Raw genomic sequence first — 24,488 nt, 5'->3', positions numbered from 1 at the left:
TTCCACCCACTGAGTCTGGTTGCATCCATTTTAACTGTGGGCAGCTAAAGCTGCTGCCTGTTCACTTACTGGATTTACACAGACACACAGAGGCACACTTCCAGCTCTCATTGGCCCTCTTATGACTCATGAGAGAGAGAGCAGTGCATGATGTCATAAGCCTAGGCTTTTTACCAGACAAGAACTAGGAAGTGGGCTGTATAAGGTATTTACTGGCAGAAAAAAAATGTTTTACTATCCAAAGTTAAAACAACAAGGGCAGAAGATTTAATAGATGGAAATATGAAAAAAAATTTTTTACCCTCCACAAATAATTTTTTATTCACTTACAATGTATCTTCGAACTTGCCTGAAAGATTCAAATCTCTAGCACAGCCTCCTCACTCCTTGGATGTCATAATGTCTAATTACTTACTGTGCTGGCCCAGCTACTCCTTTCACCTTCCTGCATAACCTTTTATGTATAAGCTGGGGGAAGAGAGCAGGCTAATACTAGAATGTCACCTAGAGTGGCAGCTCTGAGTCTGCTGGGGCTGCTGATATTATATCCAAGATGGCTGCAGCCAACAGCAGTTTCAAGGATTTTGGATGTCTACACAAGGGAGGCTTTTCCAAGTAACTAACATACCTAAAATATGTCTAATGCAGGGCCTGGGATAAGAGGGGAGGCAGGAGGGGCAGCTGCATGAGTGCAGATGTAGCACCCTCCTAGGTAGGTGCTAAAGAATATCGCTTTTGGCTTTTCTCCTTAATGAATGAATTAAATATTTATATAGCACACAACGCGAACTGAATCGCCTCAAGGAGCTGTGGCGAGCATTAATCATCAGCTAGAAGAGGAAGGTCTTGAGTTTTTTCTAAAAGCCAGGTGGTTTTCTTCAAGGCGGATGTTGATTGGTAGAGCATTCCATAGCCAAGGTCCTTGGACAGCGAATCTCCGATCCCCCTTAGATTTGTACCGGGCTTTGGGCACGAGGAGGAGGCCATTATGTTGGGCACGAGGAGGAGGCCATTATGTTGGCCGATCGAAGACTGTGGTTTGGTGTGTAATGATTTATTTTCTCAGCTAGGTATTGCGGAGCTTCTCTATGCACACATTTGTGGGTGAGGCAGAGGGTCTTGAATGTGATCCGATTTTTTTACAGTTAACCAATGTAGGCTCCTCAGGGAAGGAGAAATGGATTCCCAGGGTTTTTTTCCTGTTATCAGCCTTGCCGCCGTGTTTTGGATCAGATGTAATCGCGCAAGTTGATATTGTGGTAATCCTATGTAAAGCGAGTTTGCGTAGTCAAGTCGTGAATTAATGATTGTTCCAACTACCACTGCTTTGTCATTCTTTGGGATAAAAGGGAGGAGTCTGCATAGCATGCGTATCAGATGGTGAGATCCACTGACTACTGCTCCTATTTGTGCATCCATTGACATTTGTGAGTCTAAAATAACCCCGAGACTCTTGGCCTTGGTCTTTGGGAGATGGTCTGCTCAAAGACGGTGGTTGGAGTCCAGGAGGTTTTGGTTACAGAATTATGATTTGGGTGTAAGATAAGAAGCTCTGTCTTTGATTCATTGAGTTTGAGGGAGTTGGTGGACATCCAGTCTTCTACTGAATTGAGGCAGTTTTCAAGTTGTTGGTGGTGATCTTTTTGTCCAGTGATACAGAAATAAAGTTGCGTGTCGTCAGCGTTTGAGTCGAAGCAAAGGTCTGAAGTCTGATGATTTGGAGGAGTGGGCGGATGTAAATGTTGAAGAGAACTGGTGACAAAGATGATCCTTGAGGGACTCCGCAGGTGACTGCCCGGGATTCAGAGAAGAATTTTCCTAGTTTCACTGTCTGTGAACGATTTCCTAGGAAGGACGCGAACCATTGGAGATCTACATTTTGGACTCCGGGTACTTCTGTGAGGAGGACGAGTAGAGTATTGTAGTCTACTGTATCAAACGCTGTGCTGAGGTCTAACAGTACGAGGAGACATGACTCTCCATCATGATCCGCTGCTTTGAGGGCGTCGTCCCAAATCTTAAGGAGTGCTGTTTCTGTTAAGAGAGAATAAGTAAAGGAAGTTGAAAAAATTTACTTTCCAGGCAAAAATCATAGAAAAATAAACAATAATATTTTATTACAAATTAATACATAATAAAAAGCATTTAAAATACTGCAAACTAATTGCAATAGCAGCTAAACATCAGAAATCATGGCATATAGGACATGTCTGACTTAAATAGATAATAACATTCACTGTAAGCTCATAAGCTCACATGTCCCCTTACCTCCGGTGTGTGTCCCAGTGGTGCAGCCACCCTTACATCAGGTGTGTCCCCCAGTGGAGCAGCCCCCCTCCCCCAGCAGCATAGACTCTCTAACAGGCAGCGTGGAATAATAGGCGGAGTCGGCCCGGTGATTGCCAATAGAAATTGAGCTGGCTGGGAGGCTGCCCAACCCCCACCCTGTGGCCTTTCCCACAACAGGTCACAGACTGTCAGACCAGCAGCGGGGCGGGGGTGGGCGGCCCCGCAGCTCAATTTCTATTGGCAACCACCCGGTGTCCTGGTCTTCTGCAAAATGGCAGCCGGTGGAGACATTGTGAAAAAAAGGCAAAACAAGGATTTCCTGGGACATTTCCCTGGAATCGGGGAAAAACGGGAAAAGGGTCTGAATCCCGGGAATGTCCTGGGACATTCGGGACAGTTGGCAACTATGCCTACTATGCTTATGTTCTTTGTTGATGCACTTGGGGATTTTATTTTATTTTCACCTCTTGTTATATATAGCTATTGGAGTACTATTTTTTTATCTGGCCCATCCCCACCCGTTGCTCACTGCACACATTGCATGGCTGTTGTTTGGTCGCCCTTTGATGTTGTCCTGCAGTTTTTCATGCACTATGTCATATTTGGATGATTACACAACTGTTACAATCATTGATTGCCTCTTTCTCTCCTTAGAACACTTATCAAGCTCCTGAAGAAACGAGAAGACCTTATGAGCTTACAGCGGCTGCCTCTCCACAGCATGGAGGGCCATGTGGCCTCAGCTTGCAGATCTGAGGGCCTGAAGCCTACAAGCTGACTTAGGGAAAAAGTCTATGGATCTGGTCGTGTGTCACTGGTGTAGCCAGAATAGCACACGTGCCCCCTACCCGCAGGTGCAAATCACGTACAGGAACGTGATTTCACGCAGCCGGGCCACCCTGCTGCAGTAAAAGTCCAGAACAGGTTAATGTACTTTAGACTTTAGGGTAGCCAGACTGTGGCCTTGGGAGTACAAATTGTCGTGACAACAGTGGGAGTAAACAGCACATCTTTGACATTAGGGGGAGGAATTCCACACACTGATACCCATCGTTGGTATCAGAGGTAGAAATAGTGCCTCATTGTTGGTGTCAGTGGTAGGAATAGTGCCCCATCATCTGGGAATGAAGATGGCCAAAAAGTTAGAGGGGTTTTTAAACTAGGCAATGGTGGGGAGGGTCCAGAGGTAGAGATAGTCAGTGCGGAACATATTCCAGGGAGTAGTATTGGGGGCATTAGTGGTAGGTTGACCAAAGCACATAAACCCAAGGTAAGTATAGTAGCAAGTCCTAGTTACAATCTCAGAACACCTAATAAGAGGATAATATGTGACCGGTTTAAACTACGTGGCATGTTCACCAATGCCAGGAGCCTGGCGGACAAGATGGGTGAACTAGAGATACTGTTGTACGAGGAGCATTTGGATTTTGTGGGAATTTCAGAGACCTGGTTCAACTGCTCTCATGATTAACTGGCAAACATTCAGGAGTATACTCTTTATCGCAAGGATAGAGAGGGTAAAAAAAGGGGGAGGGGTATGCCTATATATCAAGAATAATGTACAAGTGAATGTGAGAGATGACATCACTAAGGGAGCGAGGGATGAGGTGGAATCCTTATGGGTAGAACCATAAAGGGATGACGCTAAGGGAAAAATAATACTGGGAGTATTATTAGGGCCCCCTAACCTGAGAGAGGAAGGGGAGACAGATCTCCTATCACAATTTGGATTAGCAGCAAGGATGGGAAGTGTTAACATAATGGGAGATTTTAACTGTCCAGACATAGACTGGGTGGAGGGAACCACACATTCATCTAAGGCTCGCCAGTTCCTAAATGTCTTGCAGGACAATTTTATGGGTCAGATGGTAGACACACCGACTAGAAATAAAGCGTTACTGGATCTACTGATTACCAAAAAATACAGACCTGATCACAGATGTGGAAATACGTGGCAATTTAGGTAACAGTGATCACAGGTCAATTGGCTTTAGTATAAATCACACAAATAGGAAACATAAGGGGAATACAAAGACACTGAATTTTAAAAGAGCCAAATATGAATCTAACTAGAAGGCATAAATTGGGATAAAATATTAGGAACAAAGAACACGGAGGAGAGATGGGTTTGCTTAAAGAGCGAACAAAAGTCCTGGATGACTTAACTCAAATGTAAAAATGCATATAAAAGCGAAGGAGAAGGCCTTCAAAAAAAAATACAGGGTTGAGGGATCATCCTCCGCATTCAGACTTTATAAAAATTGCAGCAAGAAATGTAAGGGTGCAATAAGGACATCTAAGCCCCCGTACACACGGTCGGACATTCTGCCAACCAAATCCGTTGAATTTTGTCTGACGGATTTTGTCCTACGGATTTAGTCCGAAACTGTGGCATACACACGGTCGGACCAAGTTGTCGGATTTTGCGGTTGCCAAGAAAGCGGTGACGTAAGCCGTGTACGACGGGACTAGAAAAGGGAAGTTCAGTACCACGTCCGGGACCCTTTGGGCTCCTTCTGCTGATCTCGTGTTAGTAGAAGTTTGGGGAGAGACGATTCACGCTTTTCACATTAGTGATTCTGATCGCTACTGCTCTTCAGTTTCTGCTTGTCTTTTCGTATCTGATAATCAGTGCGTGCAGTCATTAAGTATTTGTTTCTCATTGTGGACTATATCTTGGTATAGGAGGCTTTGAAAGGCATTTTTTATTGTCTGCTTGCTTCTGCTATTCAGGTCGTTCTTTCAGGCATTGCTGTTTATCGGTGCTTTCTGGTGTCCGTTCTGACCAGCCGACCGTTTTCAAACCATGTTTCGTCTACGTACTCGTCGTAGATTTTGTGCTGTGCAGGGGCTTCGTTTTGGGGTTCTTACTTTGACACAAGCCCGGACCATGAACAGGGAGGGGAGGCGTTTGTGGACCAAGAATTGGTTGCGCCAGCGTCACCAGTTCTCGCACATGCCTTTGCTCCGTGAGATCCGCGAGAATAATCCTGATGATTTCAGGAAATATCTCCGGATGACGGACCCCGTTTTTCACCGTCTGCTGGCTTTGCTGACCCCTTATATCACCAGGCAGGATACCTGCATGCGGCAAGCCATCACTCCAGAGCAGAGGCTCATCGCCACGTTGCGCTACTTGGCGACAGGAAGAAGCCTTCAGGACCTCAAGTTCTCTACAGGCATCTCCCCCCAGGCTCTGGGGATCATTATTCCAGAGACCTGTTCTGCCATCATTCAGGTCCTGCAGAAGGACTATATGAAGCTAAGTTTTATCCTTAAACATCACATTCTATGTATTTCATGCTTGCTAATGTCTTGCATTTCTTTCCTCATTCCCTACTTACCATCATTGCAATATGCTCTAATTCATATGCTCTGCCCCTTTGTCCTCATGCAGATTTGCCTCACTAACTTCCCCACCATGCTCTTCTTGGCCCCTCAAACTATAGTCTAGTCACTTACCAATGTCTTTTGTCAGCTCCATAGAATTGCTTTCCCCTAAACACCGCCTAAAATCTCTACAAATGTTATGTGTGTGCTTCAATTCATGCAGAGTGACTTTTTTTTTTAATTTTTGGGGTTGTGACAAACTTATTAGTAACCCCCCTCCCCCCAACTGCTAGCTTAGCTGATAGCAATCCTCTATCTGATGACTTGACCAAACCCAATACACACTATACCTACCTTTTTGATGATCACATTTATGGACGAGTTCACCTAAGCATGTAGTGTAAGGGCCTGCCTCAATACTTTCAAATGCAATTTTTTTTTTTTTTAACAAAATAATTATCTTGATATGCAATAGCAGAATGTCAAAATGTGCTTCCATTTTGTTTTCTTTTTCTTATTATGACACTTCTTACCTGTCCGGTGGGCTGCCAATAGTGTAAGTAAGGAGGGGTTTCCCAAAGTATCACACATTATTTAGGCATTCAGCTCTCAATCAAGTGGAGAGGGTTACCTGTCCTAAACATCCCCCCTCATTTTTTAGCAAGGGCCCATCAGATGGGAGGGGGTGGGGGGGGGGTGATGACTCTCATAAGGGGACCTTATACTTTAGGCTTTAAATACTCAGTTCACAAAATGTTATACTAATTTTGACCAAAAATGTGGGTGTCTAATCTGCTTGCAATGTTGATTTGTCAAATTACTAATTTGTGTTCTTGTTTCACTACACAGTGTCCTTCAACGCCACAGGAATGGCAGACTGTGGCCTCCCACTTTGCCAGTTTTTTTTTAAGTTGTGCCTTTTTCACCAACAGTGCAAACCCAGTTCAGAGCGAGATGAGGGGACAGTCTCTTCTTCAGATAATCTTATTATGTTGTGGGTCTGCTACACACACCTTGTTTTTGTAACTAATGTATGTAGTGCATTACTGACCAAAATCGTGCTCATTTTCAGCGCCATGGCAGGAAAATGGCATAATTGTCAAAATTTACACCTCACTGTGGGTGCTTTTTACTAAAGGCACATCCACTATGCACTACAAGTGCACTGCAAAAGTACACCTGAAACTGCACTTGGAGTGCAAAGTGGAGTTTCCTTTAGTAAATCACACTCCTCAGCACAAACTAAAATCTTACTACAAATACATTTTTTGCGCAATGAAAAAGGAAGCAACACATTGTTGAGAATTCAACTTTTTAATACAAGCACATTCACATGCGTTTAAAAAAGTTTTTTTTACAATAAACCAAGAAATTGTGTGTATCAAAAACAGAGTTTAATCAGAATTTTGTTTACTTGTTGTTTTTGTGTAAACAGGCATGTATCAAACCATAAAATACAGAACACAGGAACTTACAAAGTTCAACTTTGAAAAATGAAGACAATATCAGACATGAGTATGTACAAACTGGACTGATATTGCCTTCATCACATGGGGTGTGACCCCTGAATATTCCAAATTTGGAAGATGCATACAGTGTGTCAACATGTGCTATCTCCCATCATGGGGTATCAATGTACATGCTTTGGGGCTGCAACCCCTTCATCTCAGACACTTTACACAAAACACGTACATTGATCCCCCATGATGGGAGATAGCGCATGTTTACACACTCTGTGCATCTTCCAAATTTGGAATTTCGATAAATACAAAATTTTTTGTTTCAAATATCAAAAATAAAACCCTATCTAGTTTTTTGTGTTGCACACTCTCCCCAAAACATCAATGGTGTTCTTCATTTTATTTTTAACATCACTGATGTTTTGCTGTATATTTTCCAAATCCCGATTGCACCCCATTATCTCCCCAATCAGGATCTGGGCACTTTCACTGGTAAAACGGGAATCTTCTTCCACAACACCTACAAAACAAAGCAAAAAAACACACCATGTAATAAAAATATGGTGACATACATTGATGAGCTTACCGGAAGCTGTGTTCTCCAACACTCAACTGTTGTGGTGACAATTTGCCCAACCTCCACAATCTCTCCTTCCTCCTCCTCCTCCTGCTCCTGCTCCTCTGTTTCTGCTTTTGGAAGTTGGCCTTCTTTGGGAGGGGTGTGGTCCCTGGTGTCCTCATGGTCCCTGGTGTCCTCATACTTGCCGAGTCTTCTCTCCCCTATGAGAATGTAAACAAAGATTAATTAGCACACAGAGGGCAGAAATAGGAATCTGAAACATTGCTTGGAAGTGTTGTACAATTGTGTTTTTTGGCCGAGTTCCAAGGTGAGAACATTATTGTGGACACTTTGTTAAGCTGGAATACTTCCCTGCAGAAAGATGTTTCTTACGAACGAATGAAACCATGAACTTGAAAGTGGCCATTTTAAAAAGCACATGGAGCAGTATGCAAGCAAGAATAATGATATGAACACACGACAGCTACTTACTTTTTTTAAGAACACGCTTGATCCTTAGGTACTGCTCGTGCTCCCTCAGTTTCAGGTCTGACCAGCGTTTTCTCAGTTGATCCTTGGATCGGCGTACCCCAAAATTCTTATGAAGACTCTTCACAACTTTCGACATGATCTTGGCCTTTCTGATATTTGGGTTTGGGTAAGGTCCATACTTCCCATCATAGTCCGTCCTGTTCAATATGTCGACCATCTCCAACATCTCTCCAAAAGACATATTTGAGGCCTTAAATCTTGTCTTCCTAGATCGGGACGTTTCAGGCTCCGGGCTTTCCTCACCCTTCTCCTCGTTAGTGGAACTATTATTAGTTTGCACCTGTGTTCTCTCCGCCATGTGCTCTCCCCACTGCGCCGGAAGCGAAGGGGCAGGGAATAGTCTAAAAAGAACGTCAGGGGCGGGCATAGTTTCACGCATGCGCACTGTATATAAAACGCAACACGCGTGTGTCGTCCGTACGATCTGGGAAGAGAGTGAGGCACGGACGCGACGAACGTGCAAACGAAGGTAACATTTTTAACTTGGTGTTTCACTAGACTAGACTGCTTCTATATAGGCCGATGTTGGGACAAGATTAGGAGGGTTTTTAATGGCATTATTTGTATTTGAGGGTTTGTCTTGTGTTGTGTCTTGCAGACAATATGGATCCATTCCAAAACCAAAATTTTATGGGGCTATTCCTAGAACTCTACAAGGAGATGCCATGCCTGTGGCAGTTCCACAACGAGTTTTATGCCGACATAACAAAGAGGAACGCAGCGCTGGAGAAACTGCTTTCTTTGGTGCGGATCATGGTCCCCACGGCAGACATGGCCTATCTGAATAGAAAAATTGGGGCCATGAGGATTACATATTTCAGGGAGAGAAAGAAGGACCTGGAGTCCTTGAGAGCAGGAGATACAGATGCCGTTTATTACCCCAGGATGGTTCACTTTGGCAGGCTGCATTTTCTGGTAGACCAAGGGGTACCCAGGCCACCACTCAGGCCACCACTCTCCAGTCTTCCTTCAAGGAATCCTTCACCCCCAGCTGAGGCTTCCAATGTCCAACCTGGGCCTTCCAGGCAGCAACATGTGGTGGGGCCCAGCTTGAGACAGGTATTGCATTGTTGAATATATTTCTTGTGTTACATTTAATGATGTTAACTAGATGTTCTTATTGATCAGTAAGTTGTGATTTCTCAAAGTGGTTTACATCTCAATAGACAGTAGTGACCAAAAATGATTGGGACGGGAAAGAAAAATGCTGGTCTCAGAATGATAGTCTGTTCTATTTGGTAACATTCAATTATCAAAAACCAGGAGCAAAAAATGGTGTGATTGATGATCAAAAAACTAAAACTATGTCCCCTTTTCATACACAGGAAGACCTCAGTCGGGGGGAGGCTGTGGCAAGTGGCAGCCAGGAGGTCGAACAACGCCCTCCTTCTCCTCCTCCTGCCCCAACTACAGGAGCCCAGCCACAGCCTCGAAGGATGCCTGGTGGGAAGTGCCCAAGGAAGACGAGAGAGTGATGTCCTGGGCTCAGTCTGGTCTGCCAGAAGATGCAGCCTCTTGAAGATCCACATCCTGGGGACATAAATGGCATCTGAATTTCCTGTTCTCTAGGACTTTGGGACCAGACTTCTCTCCCTGAGATATGTACTCCTCAGGCCACCAATTTTTTATATTCTAATTTGTTCATGTCTGCCCTGGGGGCCAAAGGCTGCACCAAAGTAAGAAGTTTCTCCAGCGCTGCCTTCCTATTTTTATTTGATAGCAACCAAAATAAAGGTTTTTTTTTTGTTTGATGAAATACTTGTGTAATGTGTTTTCCTTCCAAAAGGCCAGTTTATTTGTGAGCAGGCAGGTACATTTCAAAAATACAAAGTGAAATGAATAACAAGGGGTACCAACACTAAACAACCTCCTGTAGATTAAAAAAGAAAAACCAAAGATAAAAAATAAAATAATGTTGCTGTGGTAAGTTTACACACAAAAAAACACCCCAAAAAAGGAGAAATTAGCAAACTGTCTTTAAAGGAGATTTTTAGGAATTAAAAATAAAAAAAATCCAAAAAAGAATAAACAAAATCTAAAATTGTGTAGATGTGACGCAAACTAAAATTGTATTGCTGAAATGGTTAAAAAAGAGTAATGAAATATGTTAGGGAGAAGTGTGTGTGACTATGAGCATCAAAAGAAGTTCGTTCTTGCAGCATTGTAAAGAACAAGAGAATGCGCTTCATGAAAGAATTTTTAACATTGCAGCATGATGAATGTGCTATATCGCTTACGAGCAGTAGTTTTACCTGAACGAGCACTTTCGTGTCGGAATTTGAATGTGAACATGCGTGGCACCTTGTCCGTCGGAGTAGGCTACACATGATCGGAGTATGCCTGATCGGACCAGTTTGTCGGAAAATATTTCCAGCAAGTTGGAAAACTTGGTCCGACGGATATTCCGACGGAATCAGTCCGATGCATACCACACACAGTCGGATTATCCGAAAACACGGTCCGATAGGACACATTCCGACGGATTCTCCGACCGTGTGTACAAGGGCTAATATAGAACAAGAAAGACATATAGCGGAGGAGAGCAAAAAAAAAATCCCAAGAAATTCTTTAAGTATGTAAACAGTAAAAAAGAAGGACAGACCATATTGGTTCCATAAAGAATGAGGAAGGACATCTGGTTACAAAGGATGGGGAGATGGCAAAGGTATTGAATTCTTCTCCTCAGTCTTCAGAAGGGAATCGGGGGGCTTCAGTAACCAAAACTGCAGTGTTTATCCTAATGACAAATAACAGGAAGCACCTCCATGGTTAACAGAGGTCAGAATTAAAATTAGACTTTGGAAGCTTAACATTAATAAATCACCGGGACCAGATGGCGTGCGCCTGAGAGTACTTAGGGAACTCAGTCAAGTAATTGCAGACCATTGTTCCTAATTTTTACTGACTGGAATGGTCCCAACTGGTCGGAGAAAAGCCAATGTAGCACAAATATTTAAAAAGGGCCCAAAATACATCCCTGGGAATTACAGACCAGTTAGCCTAACATCAATAGTATGTAAACTCTTGGAGGTGATGATAAGGGACTACAAGATTTTAGTAATGAGAATGGTATCATTAGCAGTAATGAGCATGGATTCATGAAGATTCGTTCTTTCCAAACCAATCTACTAACCTTCTACGAGCAGGTGAGTTGCCATCTAGATAAAGAAAGGCCCGTAGATGTGGTGTATCTGGATTGTGCAAAAGCATTTGACACAGTTCCCCATAAACATTTACTGTACAAAATAAGGTCCGTTGGCATGGACCATAGGGTGAAAACTGGCTACAAGGGTGAGTTCAGAGAGTGGTGATAAATGGGGAGTACTCGGAATGGTCAGGGGTGGGTAGTGGGGTCCCACAGGGTCCTGTGCTGGGACCAATCCTATTTAATTTGTTCATAAATTACCTGAAGGGTGGGGTAAGCAGTTCAGTCTCTGTATTTGTAGATGATACTAAGCTAAGCAGGGCAATAACATCCCCAGGATGTGGAAACCTACAAAAAGATCTTAACAAATGAATGGGGTGGGCAACTACATGGCAAATAAGGTTCAGTGTAGAAAAATGTAAAATAATGCATTTGGATGAAAAATATGAATGCAATCTATACACTGGGGGGGAGAACCTCTGGAGGAATCTAAGACGGAAAAGGACCTGGAGGTCCTAATAGATGATAGACTCAGCAATGGCATTCAATGCCAAGCTGCTGCTAACAAAGCAAACAGAATATTGGCATGCATTGAAAAGGGGATCAACTCTAGAGATAAAATGATAATTCTCCCACTCTACAAGACTCTGGTCCGGCCGCACCTAGAGTATGCTGTCCAGTTATGGGCACCGGTCCTCAGGAAGGATGTACTGGAAATGGAGTACAGAGAGGAGCAACAAAGCTAATAAAGGGTCTGGAGGATATTAGTTATGAGGAAAGGTTGGAGTACTGAACTTATTCTCTCTGGAGAAGAGACGCTTGAGAAGGGATATGATTTCAATATACAAATACCGTACTGGTGACCCCACAATAGGGATAAAACTTTTTTGCGGAAGGGAGTTTAACAAGACTCGTGGCCACTCATTAAAATTAGAAGAAAGGAGGTTTAACCTTAAATTACATACATTTTTTATTGAAGGAGCGGCAAGGATGCGGAATTCCCTTCCACAGGCGGTGGTCTCAGCGGGGGGCATTGATAGTTTCAAGAAACTATTAGATAAGCACCTGAACAACTGCAACATACAGGGATATACAACATAATACTGACATATAATCACATAAGTTGGACTCGATGGACTTGTGTCTTTTCTTGACCTCACCTACTATGTAACTATCATTGGTGTCAGTGGGGAAAATATTGCCTCATTGTTAGGGTCAGTGGAAAAATACTGCCCCATCATTGGTATTAGTGGGAGGAATAGTGCCCCATTATCGGTGTCAGTGGAAGAATAGTGTCCCATCATTGGAGTCAGTGGGAGGAATAGTGTCCAATCATTGGTGTCAATGTGAGAAATAGTGCTTTGTTATTGATGTCAATAACATAAATTATACTACATTGTTGGTGTCAGTGGGTCTTGCATCAGTGGGCCTGATAAGGGCAAGCAAAGGGCCACATTAGGCCCCTGGGCCACAGTTTGAAGACCAGTACCCTTTGCCTTCCCTGTGCTGCCTGTAAAAGTCCCTGTGCCTTCCTTCTACTGACTGTCTATCTCTCTGTATTGCTTGTTCATTTTCCCATGCCTTTCTTGTGCTCTCTATTTCCCGTCCTTTCCCTGTGCTGAGTGTACATCCACTGTGCCCTCCCTGTACTGACTTTATATCTCCTGTACCGATTGTACATCCCCCGTGCCATTCCTATGCTGACCGCATATCCCCTGTGCCATTCCTGTAATGATAGCACATCTACTTTGCCATTCCTGTGCTGACTGTACACCCCCTATGCCATTCCTGTGCTGATTTTACATCCTCTATGTCTTCCTTGTGCTGACAGTATATCCCCTTTGCCATTCCTGTGCTGACTGTACATCCCCTCTGCTTTCCCTGTGCTGACTGTACATCCCCTGCGCCATTCCTGTACAGACTTTACATCCCCTGTGCCATTCCTGTACTGACTGTACATCCCCTATGCCATTCCTGTACTGACTGTACATCCCCTGTGCCATTCCGGTATTGACTGTACATCCCCTGTGCCATTCCGGTATTGACTGTACATCCCATGTGCCATTCCTGTACTGACTGTACATCCCCTGTGCCATTCCTGTACTCACTGAACATCCCCTGTCCCATCCCTGTACTGACTGTACATCCCCTGTGCCATTCCTGTACATCCCCTGTGCCATTCCTGTACTGACTGTACATCCCCTGTCCCATTCCTGTACTGACTGTACATCCCCTGTGCCATTCCTGTACTGACTGTACATCCCCTGTCCCATTCCTGTATTGACTGTACATCCCATGTGCAATTCCTGTACATCCCCTATGCCATTCCTGTTCTGACTGTATATCCCCTGTGCCATTCCTATACTGACTGTACATCCCCTATCCCATTCCTGTACTGACTGTACATCCCCCGTGCCATTCCTGTACTGACGGTACATCCCCTGTGCCATTCCTGTACATCCCCTATGCCATTCCTGTACTGACTGTACATCCCCTGTCCCATTCCTGTACTAACTGTACATCCCCTGTGTCATTCCTGTACTGACTGTACATCCCCTATGCCATTCCTGTACTGACTGTACATCCCCTGTCCCATTCCTGTACTAACTGTACATCCCCTGTGTCATTCCTGTACTGACTGTACATCCCCTATGCCATTCCTGTACTGACTGTACATCCCCTGTCCCATTCCTGTACTGACTGTACATCCCCTGTGTCATCACTGTACATTCACGTTGCTGACTGTACAGCTTCAGTTTCAAAAAGGTGTAAGCTGCGCTACCTTAAACTTAAATTTATGCAATCACTTCATAAATAAACTATCAAATTAATAAAGTAAATGGGAAGCTGCTGCTATAATTTGTGATACCACCAACAGTGAACGTCGCTACACGTTTCATCACCAGGATGTCATCAGACACCTGATGATGAAATGTGTAAGAGCACAGACGCACGGCTCCTATACAAATTGGGGAAGCAAAGCAGCGGCGAAACCACATATACTGATAATTCTAGGTGGTGGGGTAGGCACCTAACCTTGTGAGTGTACATCTATTTTTAAAATTTGGAATGGTTTTAATAAATAGTGTTATGCAATGATACAGTGCCTTGCTAAAGTATTCACCCCCCTTGGCATTTTTCGTGTTCTGTTGCCTCACAACCTGGAATTAACATGGATTGTTTGAGAATTTGCATCATTTAATTTACAGAACATGCCCACAACTTTGCAGATTTTTTTTTTTCTTATTGTGAAGCAAACAACAAATAGGACAAAATAACAGAAAAAAGTCAATGTGCATAACTATTCAGCCCCCTAAAGTCAATACTTTGTAGTGCCACCTTTTGCGGCTATCACAGCTCCAAGTCGCTTTGTATAAGTCTCTATGAGCTTGCCACATCTTACCACTGGGGTTTTTGCTCATTCCTCCTTGCAAAACAGCTCCAACTCATTTAAGTTGGATGGTTTGCGCTTGTGAACAGCAATCTTTAAGTCTGACCACAGATTTTCTATTGGATTGAGGTCTGGGCTTTGACTAGGCCATTCCAACACATTTACATGTTTCCCCTTAAACCACTCAAGTGTTTCTTTAGCAGTGTGTTTGGGGTCATTGTCCTGCTGCAAGTTGAACCTCCGTCCTAGCCTCAAATCACACAGAGTGGTACAGGTTTTGCTCAAGAATATCCCTGTAGTTAACAGCATCCATCTTTCCATCAACTCTGACCTGTTTCCCAGTCTTGACTGCTGAAAAACATGCCCATAGCATGATGCTGCCACCACCATGTTTCACTGTGGGGATGGTGTTCCTTGGGTGATGTGATGTGTTGGGTTAGCACCAGTCTCTGCTGTGTAACTCTGCAGCTCCTCCAGGGTTACCTTAGGTCTCTGTGCTGCCTCTCTGATTAATGCCCTCCTTGCCCAGTCTGTGAGTTTTGGTGTGCGGCCGTCTCTTGGCAGGTTTGCTGTTGTGCCATGTTCTTTACATTTGGTTATAATAGATTTGATGGTGCTCCTAGGGATCATCAAAGATTTGGATATTTTTTTATAACCTAACCCTGATTTGTACTTCTCAACAACATTGTCCCTTGTTTGGAGAGTTGCTTGGTCTTCATGGCAGTGTTTAGTTAGTGGTGCGTCTTGCTTAGGTGTTGCAGCCTCTGGGGCCTTTCAAAAAGTTGTGTATATGTAATGACAGTTCAGATTTTCCAGACAAAGCATCAGACTTTTGTTTGAAATGCGTGTGCCAGGAATTTGTCTTGCATACAAACGGTACACAATTGTCGACCAACAAAAATGAACGTAATGACGTACTACGTGGAATTTCAGCTTTTGAGCGCCACCCTTTGGGCATCTTCTGCTAATGTCGTGTTTGTTGAGCATTGATTCTGAGCATGCGTGTTTGTACTTTGGACTTTTATGTGACGGACTTGTGTATACGCGATAGGAAAATCTGACAACATACTGTTGTCCGCCGAAAATTTACTAGCCTGCCATCTAACATTTGTTGGCGGAAAGTTGGACAACAATTGTCTGATCGAGCGTACTAACAGTCGGATTTTGGCAGTCTGTCATCACACAATTCCCACAAGAAAATCGACTCTTGTGTACGAGGCTTTAGATTGCACACAGGTGGACATCATTTCACGAATGATGTGACTTCTGAAGGTGATTGGTTGCACCAGAGCTTTTTATGGGCTTCATCTGTCATCAGTGCCACGTGTCATCAGTGCCACATAGTGCCATCTGTCATCAGTGCCACATATCAGTGCCATGTGCCATCTGTTGTCAGTGTCACGTGTCATCAATGCCACTTATCAGTGCCATCTGTCATCAGCGTCACGCGTCATCGGTGCCACGTATTAGTGCCACCTGTCATCGGTACCACGTATTAGTGCCATCTGTCATCAGTGCCATCTGTCATCAGTGCCACATATTAGTGCCATCTGTCATCAGTGCCATGTATAAGTGTCATCAGTGCCACGTGTCATTGTCCTGGTGCTCCAGGGCCTTCAAAAGTGTAATAGGTAGTCAACAAGTTAGATGTGTAATTTATGCTCCTAGAACATGTGACGGCGCTCCCTGCATGTTGGGCCTCTCTATGTGGCCAGGCTGTGAAAAAGTCCCACACGTGGTATTGTAATGCTCAGGAGGAGTAGCAGAATTTTTGGGGGCGTCATTTGTGGTATACACATGTCACGTGAGAGAAATAACCTATTACAATGACAATTTTGTGGAAAAAAATAAAAAATCTTAATTTTTCAAAGAATTGTGGGAAAAAATCACAACATCAAAAAGCTCACCATGCCTCTTACTAAATACCTTGGAATGTCTACTTTCCAAAAAGGGGTCATTTGGGGGATATTTGTACTTTCCTGACTTGTTCGGGTCACAAGAAGTGAGATAGGCCACCAGTACATCATATGTGATCGATTTTGTGCGATTCGCACCACAGCTTCTAGACTCTCTAACTTTCTCAAAGACCAAATAATATCCACTCATTTGGGTTATTTTTACCAAAGACATGTAGCAGTATAAATAGTGGCCAAAATTTATGACGAAAAATTTATAATTTGCATAATTTTGTCACAGAAACAAAGAAATATGCGTTTTTTTTTTCAACATTTTTGGTCTTTTTTTATTTATAGCGCAAAAAATAAAAACCCCAGAGGTGATCAAATACCACCAAAAGAAAGCTCTATTTGTGGGAAAAAAAGGACAAAAAATTCATTTGGGTACAGTGTTGCATGACTCAGTAATTGTCATTCAAAGTGTGAGAGCACCGAAAGCTGAAAATTGGTCTGGGCAGGAAGGGTGTTTAAGTGCCCAGTAAGCAAGTGGTTAAAGGGGTTGTAAATGTTTGTTTTTTATTTTCTAAATAGGTTCCTTTAAGCTAGTGCATTGTTGGTTCACTTACCTTTTCCTTCGATTTCCCTTCTAAATGTTTTTTTTCTTTGTCTGAATTTCTCACTTCCTGTTTCTCCTCAGTAAACTTCACACCATCATCCCAGCGGTGTTTAGTCAGCCAGAATAGCTTACTGATGAGGAACAGGAAGTGAGAAATTCAGACAAAGAAAAAAAACATTTAGAAGGGAAATCGAAGGAAAAGGTAAGCAAACCAACAATGCACTAGCTTAAAGGAAACTATTTAGAAAATAAAAAACGAACCTTTACAGCCCCTTTAATGAGGAATTGACCAGAGATACTAGGCACGCTTTGACCTACATCCCGTGCCATCCCTGTGCTGATTGTACATCACCTGTGCCTTCTCTGTGCTGACTGTACAGCCCTGATGCCTTTCCTGTGCTGACTGTATACCTCCTGTGCTGATTGTACATCACCTGTGCCTTCTCTGTGCTGACTGTACAGCCCCTGTGCTGATTGTACATCCTCTGTGCCATTCCTGTGCTGACTGTACATCCCATGTGCCTTCCCTGTGCTGACTGTACAGCCCTGATGCCTTTCCTGTGCTGACTGTATACCTCCTGTGCTGACTGTACATCCCATATGCCTTCCTTGTGCTGACTGTATATCCCCTGTGCTGACTGTACAGCCCCTATGCCATTCCTGTGCTGACTGTACATCCCCTGTGTCTTCCATGTGCTGACTGTACATCCTGTGCCATTCCTGTGCTGACTGTACGTCCTCCTAAAGGGGTCCTGCCTGTGCATGCACCCCCTGGGCATCTCGTCCTATGTAGACCTTTGCTATCTCCCTGCGCTGCGTGTACATTTCATGCACGGAGATCTTCGGACAGCACTGAGGTGGTAGGAGAGATGTACAGCCAGCAGAGGGAAGTCCCCTCGTACTCTCCGTACACGTCCCCCGTCTGTCACCTCCCCGCGCTCCCATCCCTTCCCGTGTACACACAGTGGGGTGTAGTGCCCTTGTGTCTCCGCCCCCTGACACGGAGGTGGGCGGGGCGGGCGGTGTTGTACTTCCTGTGTGGTGTGGGCGGATCTCCACTCTCCTGTATTCGGATCTTTATCATAACTTTATGCGGACGGCGCCAGGCGGGGAAGTTGGGTCGGTGCTCCGTGTGTGTCCGGTGAGTGGCCCTGGTCATGTATTGTATGAGGGAGATGGGGGGTGAGGACAGGTTGGGGGGGAGGTCTCCAGTCCGGGCTCAGTGTACATTACAGGTGAGTAGAGCGGGAACCTCCCATCCTACCCCAGTGTACGGAGAGGATAGGAGCCTCCATCACTGGGCTCTCTATGTGCCGGGCTTGTATTGAATGTTTATGTTATGCACATCAATGAGTCCATGTGATCAAAGTGTGACAACAGATCCTACAAGTAGAATGCCGGTGGTGGGTAGGGTGATCATTGGTGGGTAGGCGGTCTAGTGGTGGGTAGGCGGTCTAGTGGTGGGTAGGGTGATCAGTGGTGGTTAGGTGGTCTAATGGTGGGTAGGGTGATCAGTGGTGGGTAGGGTGATCATTGGTGGGTAGGCGGTCTAGTGGTGGGTAGGGTGATCATTGGTGGGTAGGCGGTCTAGTGGTGGGTAGGGTGATCAGTGGTGGTTAGGTGGTCTAGTGGTGGGTAGGGTGATCAGTGGTGGGTAGGGGGTCTAGTGGTGGGTAGGGTGATCAGTGGTGGGTAGGGGGTCTAGTGGTGGGTAGGGTGATCAGTGGTGGTTAGGCGGTCTAGTGGTGGGTAGGGTGATCAGTGGTGGTTAGGCGGTCTAGTGGTGGGTAGGGTGATCAGTGGTGGTTAGGCGGTCTAGTGGTGGGTAGGGTGATCAGTGGTGGGTAGGGTGATCAGTGGTGGGTAGGGTGATCAGTGGTGGGTAGGGTGATCTGGTGGTGGGTAGGGTTATCTGGCGGTGGGTAGGGCGATCTGGTGAGGGCGATCTGGTGAGGGCGATCTGGTGGTGGGTAGGGCGATCAGTGGTGGGTAGGGCGATCAGTGGTGGGTAGGGTGATCAGTGGGTGGGTAGGGTGATCAGTGGTGGTTAGGCGGTCTAGTGGTGGGTAGGGTCATCAGTGGTGGTTAGGCGGTCTAGTGGTGGGTAGGGTGATCTGGTGGTGGGTAGGGCGATCTGGTGGTGGGTCGGCGGTCAGTGGTGGGTAGGCAGTCGGTGGTGGGTCGGTGCGGTACGATGTACTCTATAACACACTCTGCATTCTGCATACAATGAATACCAGTGCTGTGATTGTGGGGATTGAAGTGTGACCACCAACAATGATCTTCTCCTATTTCCTCCCAGCACAGTAGTAGCGGTGTGTCTCCTCACCCAGGAGGGATGGGCCAGGTGCAGCATGCAGCCTGGCATAGTCTATGGGGCATGATACTATACCGTGTGGAACAGGCGTCTATCGCCCATTTGTGTTCTGGGATGAAGTTCTGCAAAACAGATCTTCCAATTATTTAAATTTTGATACCACTCAGTACATTAGCGGGGCTGCTCACTATACCTGTCCCTATGGGGGTTTGGGAGGGGCCTTGGGGGGGGGAGTAAAACCAGGTGGGTGAGTTGTAACTTTTACCGCTCCCTCCAGCCCAACCACCCGCCTGAACGCTAACATGCAACTGTTCACAGCTGTACGGATTTTGTGACTGTGATGCCTCATGTGCATTACCACCACCAAACTCGACTAATGCAAGTCTGTGGGGCCACAGCATGTCCATGCAGCATTTAAAGGGTTAACTCTGGCAGACAAGGAGGCGTCTTGTCTCCACCTCAGCCCCTGTCAAATACCTTCTGAAAAGCAACCCAACACAGACTGCTTTTTAGAGGCCACCACAAGTCTGAACAACTTACCATTTTTTTGAAAAAACAATGAAAAAACAAGTACTGTTGTTAGGTGGTAGCCACCCCATCTTCCCCAATCCTCACCTAGGCAAAGAAGACATCACCTTTGGAGAGCCCCCCTTATCTTCTGTCCGTAGCCTCCTGGGATAATGTCACCCAACTCAGGGGGCTACCGGTCTCCCTGCACCCCCAATCTTGCAGCCAGCTGTGAGTCATCGAGAAGTGACATTTGACTTCTGAAGCCAAGATGGTGACGCCAACGTTTCCAAAGCCCTGAGAAGAATGGTCTGCAGATAAGACGCTGCACTCCATGAGCTGGTAAGTATTGGTTTCCTAAAAGCCACAGCTGCTGACTTTTAATGTTCCCACACCCGGGTGAAGTTCCTCTTTAAAGGCGAACTCCAAGAAATGTGACAATCCTCCCATGGTGTGGGGCTGCACCCGCACTGCAAGGGTTGCCCGATTCTATATGTCTAAGGGCATAAACAAGACAATTTACTTACCTGATCCTTTGCTCCTCTGCACTGCTGGACCAGCCCCACGGCATCTTCTGCCCCAGAGGTCCAAGGTCTTGATGTCCTCAAGACAGGTGCTGGATCCATAGCCCTGCACTGGAACTGAAGGACACCACTGGAGCTTGGGGGAGCAGAGGATGAGGTAAGTAGACACTTTTACTCTTCTTTTAAATAAAGGCCCAGTGTGAGTGCAGCCCCACAGCTAGAGAGACACGTCACACTTCCTGAAGTTGGGCCTTAAAAATACAACTGAAACATTTAGTTATATCTACAAAAGTCTAAATACATCCTGTGAGAAATCATGCGAGCTGATAACTTCTTGTTTTCTCTGCCAGGCTGACAGTCTCTATCAGTTGTGTTCCCAGCTTTCTCTGTGGACTACGGAACACCTCCCCTTTTTTATGGAGAGGAAAAAAGTTGGAAATGTTCTGTAGTCTTGTGCTAGGGAGACAACGCTGCTCCTCTTTATGCTACTGTCACATTGAGCCACAGTAAAAACGTATATGCATTTTTGCCACATTTTTAACGCAGTTTTGCTGTGTTTTTACCATGCTTGCGATGCAAATTAACATAGGGCATGCGACTCAAAAATGCAACATGGGTGTGTTTATGATGTTTTTTTTTTTTGCCGCATTTTTAATGCGTTGGGGAGTTTTTTATTTTAAATGCTTTGGGGCATTGAGGAGGTTTTTTTTATTTTATTTTTTGTTTTTTTAATGCGTTGGGGAGGTATTTTTTATTTTTTTTTATTATTATTATTTTTTTACCGCACCAAAAATGCAACAAGGAGGTTCTTCCTAAATGCAGCGGACCCGCAACAGATCAGTGGTCACACGTTTTTTTCTTCCACTTTTTTTTAACACAAAAGTGGAGGAAAAACGGATCGGTGTGAAAGTAGCCTTAGATATAGTAAGGTGAGTTAGGGCAGGAAGTGTGTTATAAAATAAAGGGGAGAAAAGCCAAAAAAACAAAACGAATGCAGCCTTCACCTCTAATGTCGTGTTTTGTTCTTGGGCTTAGATACACTTAATCTTTGGCGACACACTCTGCCATGTAGCTTGTGGTCATAGGGATCACATTGTACCATGCCTAGAGCTTTGCCATACATTGTGCCGTCTTCAGCCAGCTCCCGATGGACTGGTCACAACGTGGTCAATGGGTGTCCCTGTTGCCATCCTCCAGCCTGACATCCTTCAATTGAAAATGAAGGAGCCAGACAGTATATTGCCAGCTGGACAGCGGCTGCATCTAATTTGGTGCAGTCGTTGTTTTGGGTATTTTGACAGTCAGTGGGGCCTGCTGTCAAAATACAAGAGATTTGATTATTTTTGTTCAGCTTGTGGACACTACAAACAATCTCTATGCGAATAGCCAACTGTAGTATTTGATTGTGGGACTGCCTGCCTGTGGGTGTGCAGAACACCTGAGCAGACAGACAGCCCTCCGCACAGTTATACGTAAAAGGACAGCCATGTGAATGAAGTCCTAAGCCCTGTCTCTTGGTTGTTTTAAGTGATTTTACATAGTATTGTTGGAAACTCCTGTTGGTAGAGCCCACTGTGTAACCTATGGATCAATTTTGAAGGGTCTGACTTGCTTATATCTTGGAATACGAACTGCCAAGACTCCACTGGGGCAGATTCTGCCTGTGGTGGCCCCCCACCACTATGATGGCCAGCTTGGGCAGTGGAAGCACCTTCCTCTGTGGGTGGATCATGCATCCAGTTCAGTGTAAATAAACATCCAAGCGCTTGTCACAAAGGTAGGTGCAGTGGCCGGCGGTGTTGTGGTCAGTGAGACAGTCTGTGCTGGTAACAGGCTCTGCAGGGGGTGGTAAAAATAGGTCTCAGCACCTTCTGTTCCTGTAACAACTTTACTAATTTTAAATTTCCCATCACTTTATGTCCTGTTGACGGTAAAAAAAAAACATTATAAGTATTTTGTATTACAAGTGAGAGAAAAAAAATATTTGATCCCTCTGCCAATTTTGAGCAACATTTCTTTATACACACAGGAGCTGCATGTATTTCACCCAGTCCAGAAGCAGAGACTAGTTGCAACACAGGCAGTACTGAAACAGACCACCTATCGGCATTTAAAACTTAGCTCTGAAAAAGAGGGGACACCCTCCAAACGCGTCAGCTGCTTTTGGACTACACATCCCACCATTGTAACTGGCCAGCTGATTTGCATTTTAATGATTGAAATACATATTTGACCCCTTCACAAAACAAGACTTGGTACTTGGTGGAAAAACCCTCGTTGGCAATCACAAAGGCCAGATGTTTCTTGTAGTTGGCCACCAGGTTTGCACTCATCTCAGGAGGGATTTTTTCGCTCTCCTCTTTGCAGATCCTCTCCAAGTTATTATGGTTTTCGAGGCTGACGTTTGGTAACTTGCTCCCTTCACATATTTTCTGTGGGATTAAGGTCTGGAGACTGGCTAGGCCACTATATGTGTGTGCTTCTTAGCGTTAAAAAAAAAAAAAAAAAAAAAAAAAATCCTGAAAGAAGACTGTTCTGCAATTCTAATGTGAAACCCGAGTGCTTCCACACTGAGGTCCTGCGCTGGCAGGGCGTCAAAAAAAGTCCTGCAAGCAGCTTCTTTGTAGCGCTTTGAGTGGTGAATACACCGCTTCTAAAGCGCCCTTTCCCATTGAAATCAATTGGAAGCGCTTTTGGCAGCTGCACTTTCTGGGCGCTTTTAAACCTTTATTTGGCCACTTGCGGGGGTTAAAAACACACACTTGAAAAAAAACTCTGGTAAAGCGCCGCTATTTTAAGCGCTGATTTACCAATGTTTTTTAGGCGCTGGCAGTGTGAAAGGGCTCTCAAAGCACTTGGGCTTTCACATTGGGATTGCAGATGAGGCTTCTTTTGGTGCTTTGCAGGCGATTTTTATTTTTTTACGCTAAAGCGTGTGAAAAACACCCCAATGTGAAAGGGGTTTTGGAATTAATCCAGAGCCTGGACGGCTGAGTGAGGGCGAAGTGTACTCCAGTGATCCCCTGGTGAAGTACAGCCAAAATATCCTTTTTTTTTCTTTCTCCTATAAGAACACAGGTAGATAGATATTTTATCTGGATACTTGGTTTATATCAACAGCGGCCTAAGGGGAGCTGAATAAAAGAAGTGTCATAGTGGAGGGGAATGGATTGCGATACCGGGGGGGGGGGCCCCACCCTTCATAGTCTGGAGCAGGGCCAATATGACCTTCTTACAATATTGTAGTTTCTTCTACATTCCCCTATTCCACTGTACTGGTGAAAGAGGTTTGTTGAATGACTCAGTGAATGTTATCAGGACTGAGACAGCTGTGGTGTCGGTCAGCGGACTGACTTGTGTTATTTCTCAACTTTATTCCCCTTTTATAGTGAACTTCTATGTACCAGGAACCTTGAAAAAAAAATGTGTTCTGCACAATCCTTAGATTTATGTCCCGTAACTACATACTTAGAATAGTTTTCTTTATGATTTGTGTGTGTGTGTGTGTATATATATATATATGTACACACACTGTTAGAAAAGCTTTATAGCAGAAATAAAGGAGCAGCAGATTAATCAATGACTAGCTGATCATTGGGCTTCTTTCCACCATCAATGATTGTTTTTAGTGGACGGGAGGAGGACTCCATGTCCCACCAGGTTATTAAAGTGATATTTAAGGCTTGGGTTTAAAAAACAAAACAAAAAAAAACATTGTTCTACTTCTCTGCTCTGTGCAGTGGTATTGCATGGAGCAGTCCTGATCCTCTCTCTTTTGGGGTCCCCTGTGAGTGCTCCTGGCTCCTCCTCGAGCAGTACCTATACCTGGGGGCACTGCTGGGTGCTCACTCCTGAGCTGCTGCTCTATGCGTCCTAAGACAAATAGAGCCACGGCTCGCACCC

General features: G+C 44.7%; 1 protein-coding gene and 1 long non-coding RNA gene across 2 annotated transcripts in view; one reads left to right on the top strand and one right to left on the bottom strand.

Annotated features, from left to right (window-relative positions):
- Positions 1-244: 244 nt before the first annotated feature.
- Positions 245-20,826, bottom strand: LOC143930535 (uncharacterized). The gene is made up of 2 exons (XR_013262791.1): positions 20,589-20,826; positions 245-2,034 (listed from the first exon to the last, which is right to left on the bottom strand). It is a non-coding gene; the product is annotated as an uncharacterized LOC143930535 (long non-coding RNA).
- TSPAN14 (tetraspanin 14) overlaps positions 18,229-24,488 on the top strand; it is an 83,765-nt gene continuing 77,505 nt past the window's right edge. Inside the window, exon 1 of the mRNA XM_077454907.1 lies at positions 18,229-18,378. Within this exon, the coding sequence (XP_077311033.1) occupies positions 18,328-18,378 (51 nt within the window). The 5' untranslated portion in view covers positions 18,229-18,327. The remainder of the gene's footprint in view (positions 18,379-24,488) is intronic.

This window comes from Lithobates pipiens, unplaced genomic scaffold (assembly GCF_037356315.1).
Source record: "Lithobates pipiens isolate NorthernLeopardFrog02 unplaced genomic scaffold, aLitPip1_a1.2 Scaffold_25, whole genome shotgun sequence".
NCBI classification, from domain to species: Eukaryota; Metazoa; Chordata; class Amphibia; order Anura; family Ranidae; genus Lithobates; species Lithobates pipiens.
Note: the sequence above shows the minus strand (reverse complement) of the source record. Positions and strands in the feature narration are given on the sequence as shown.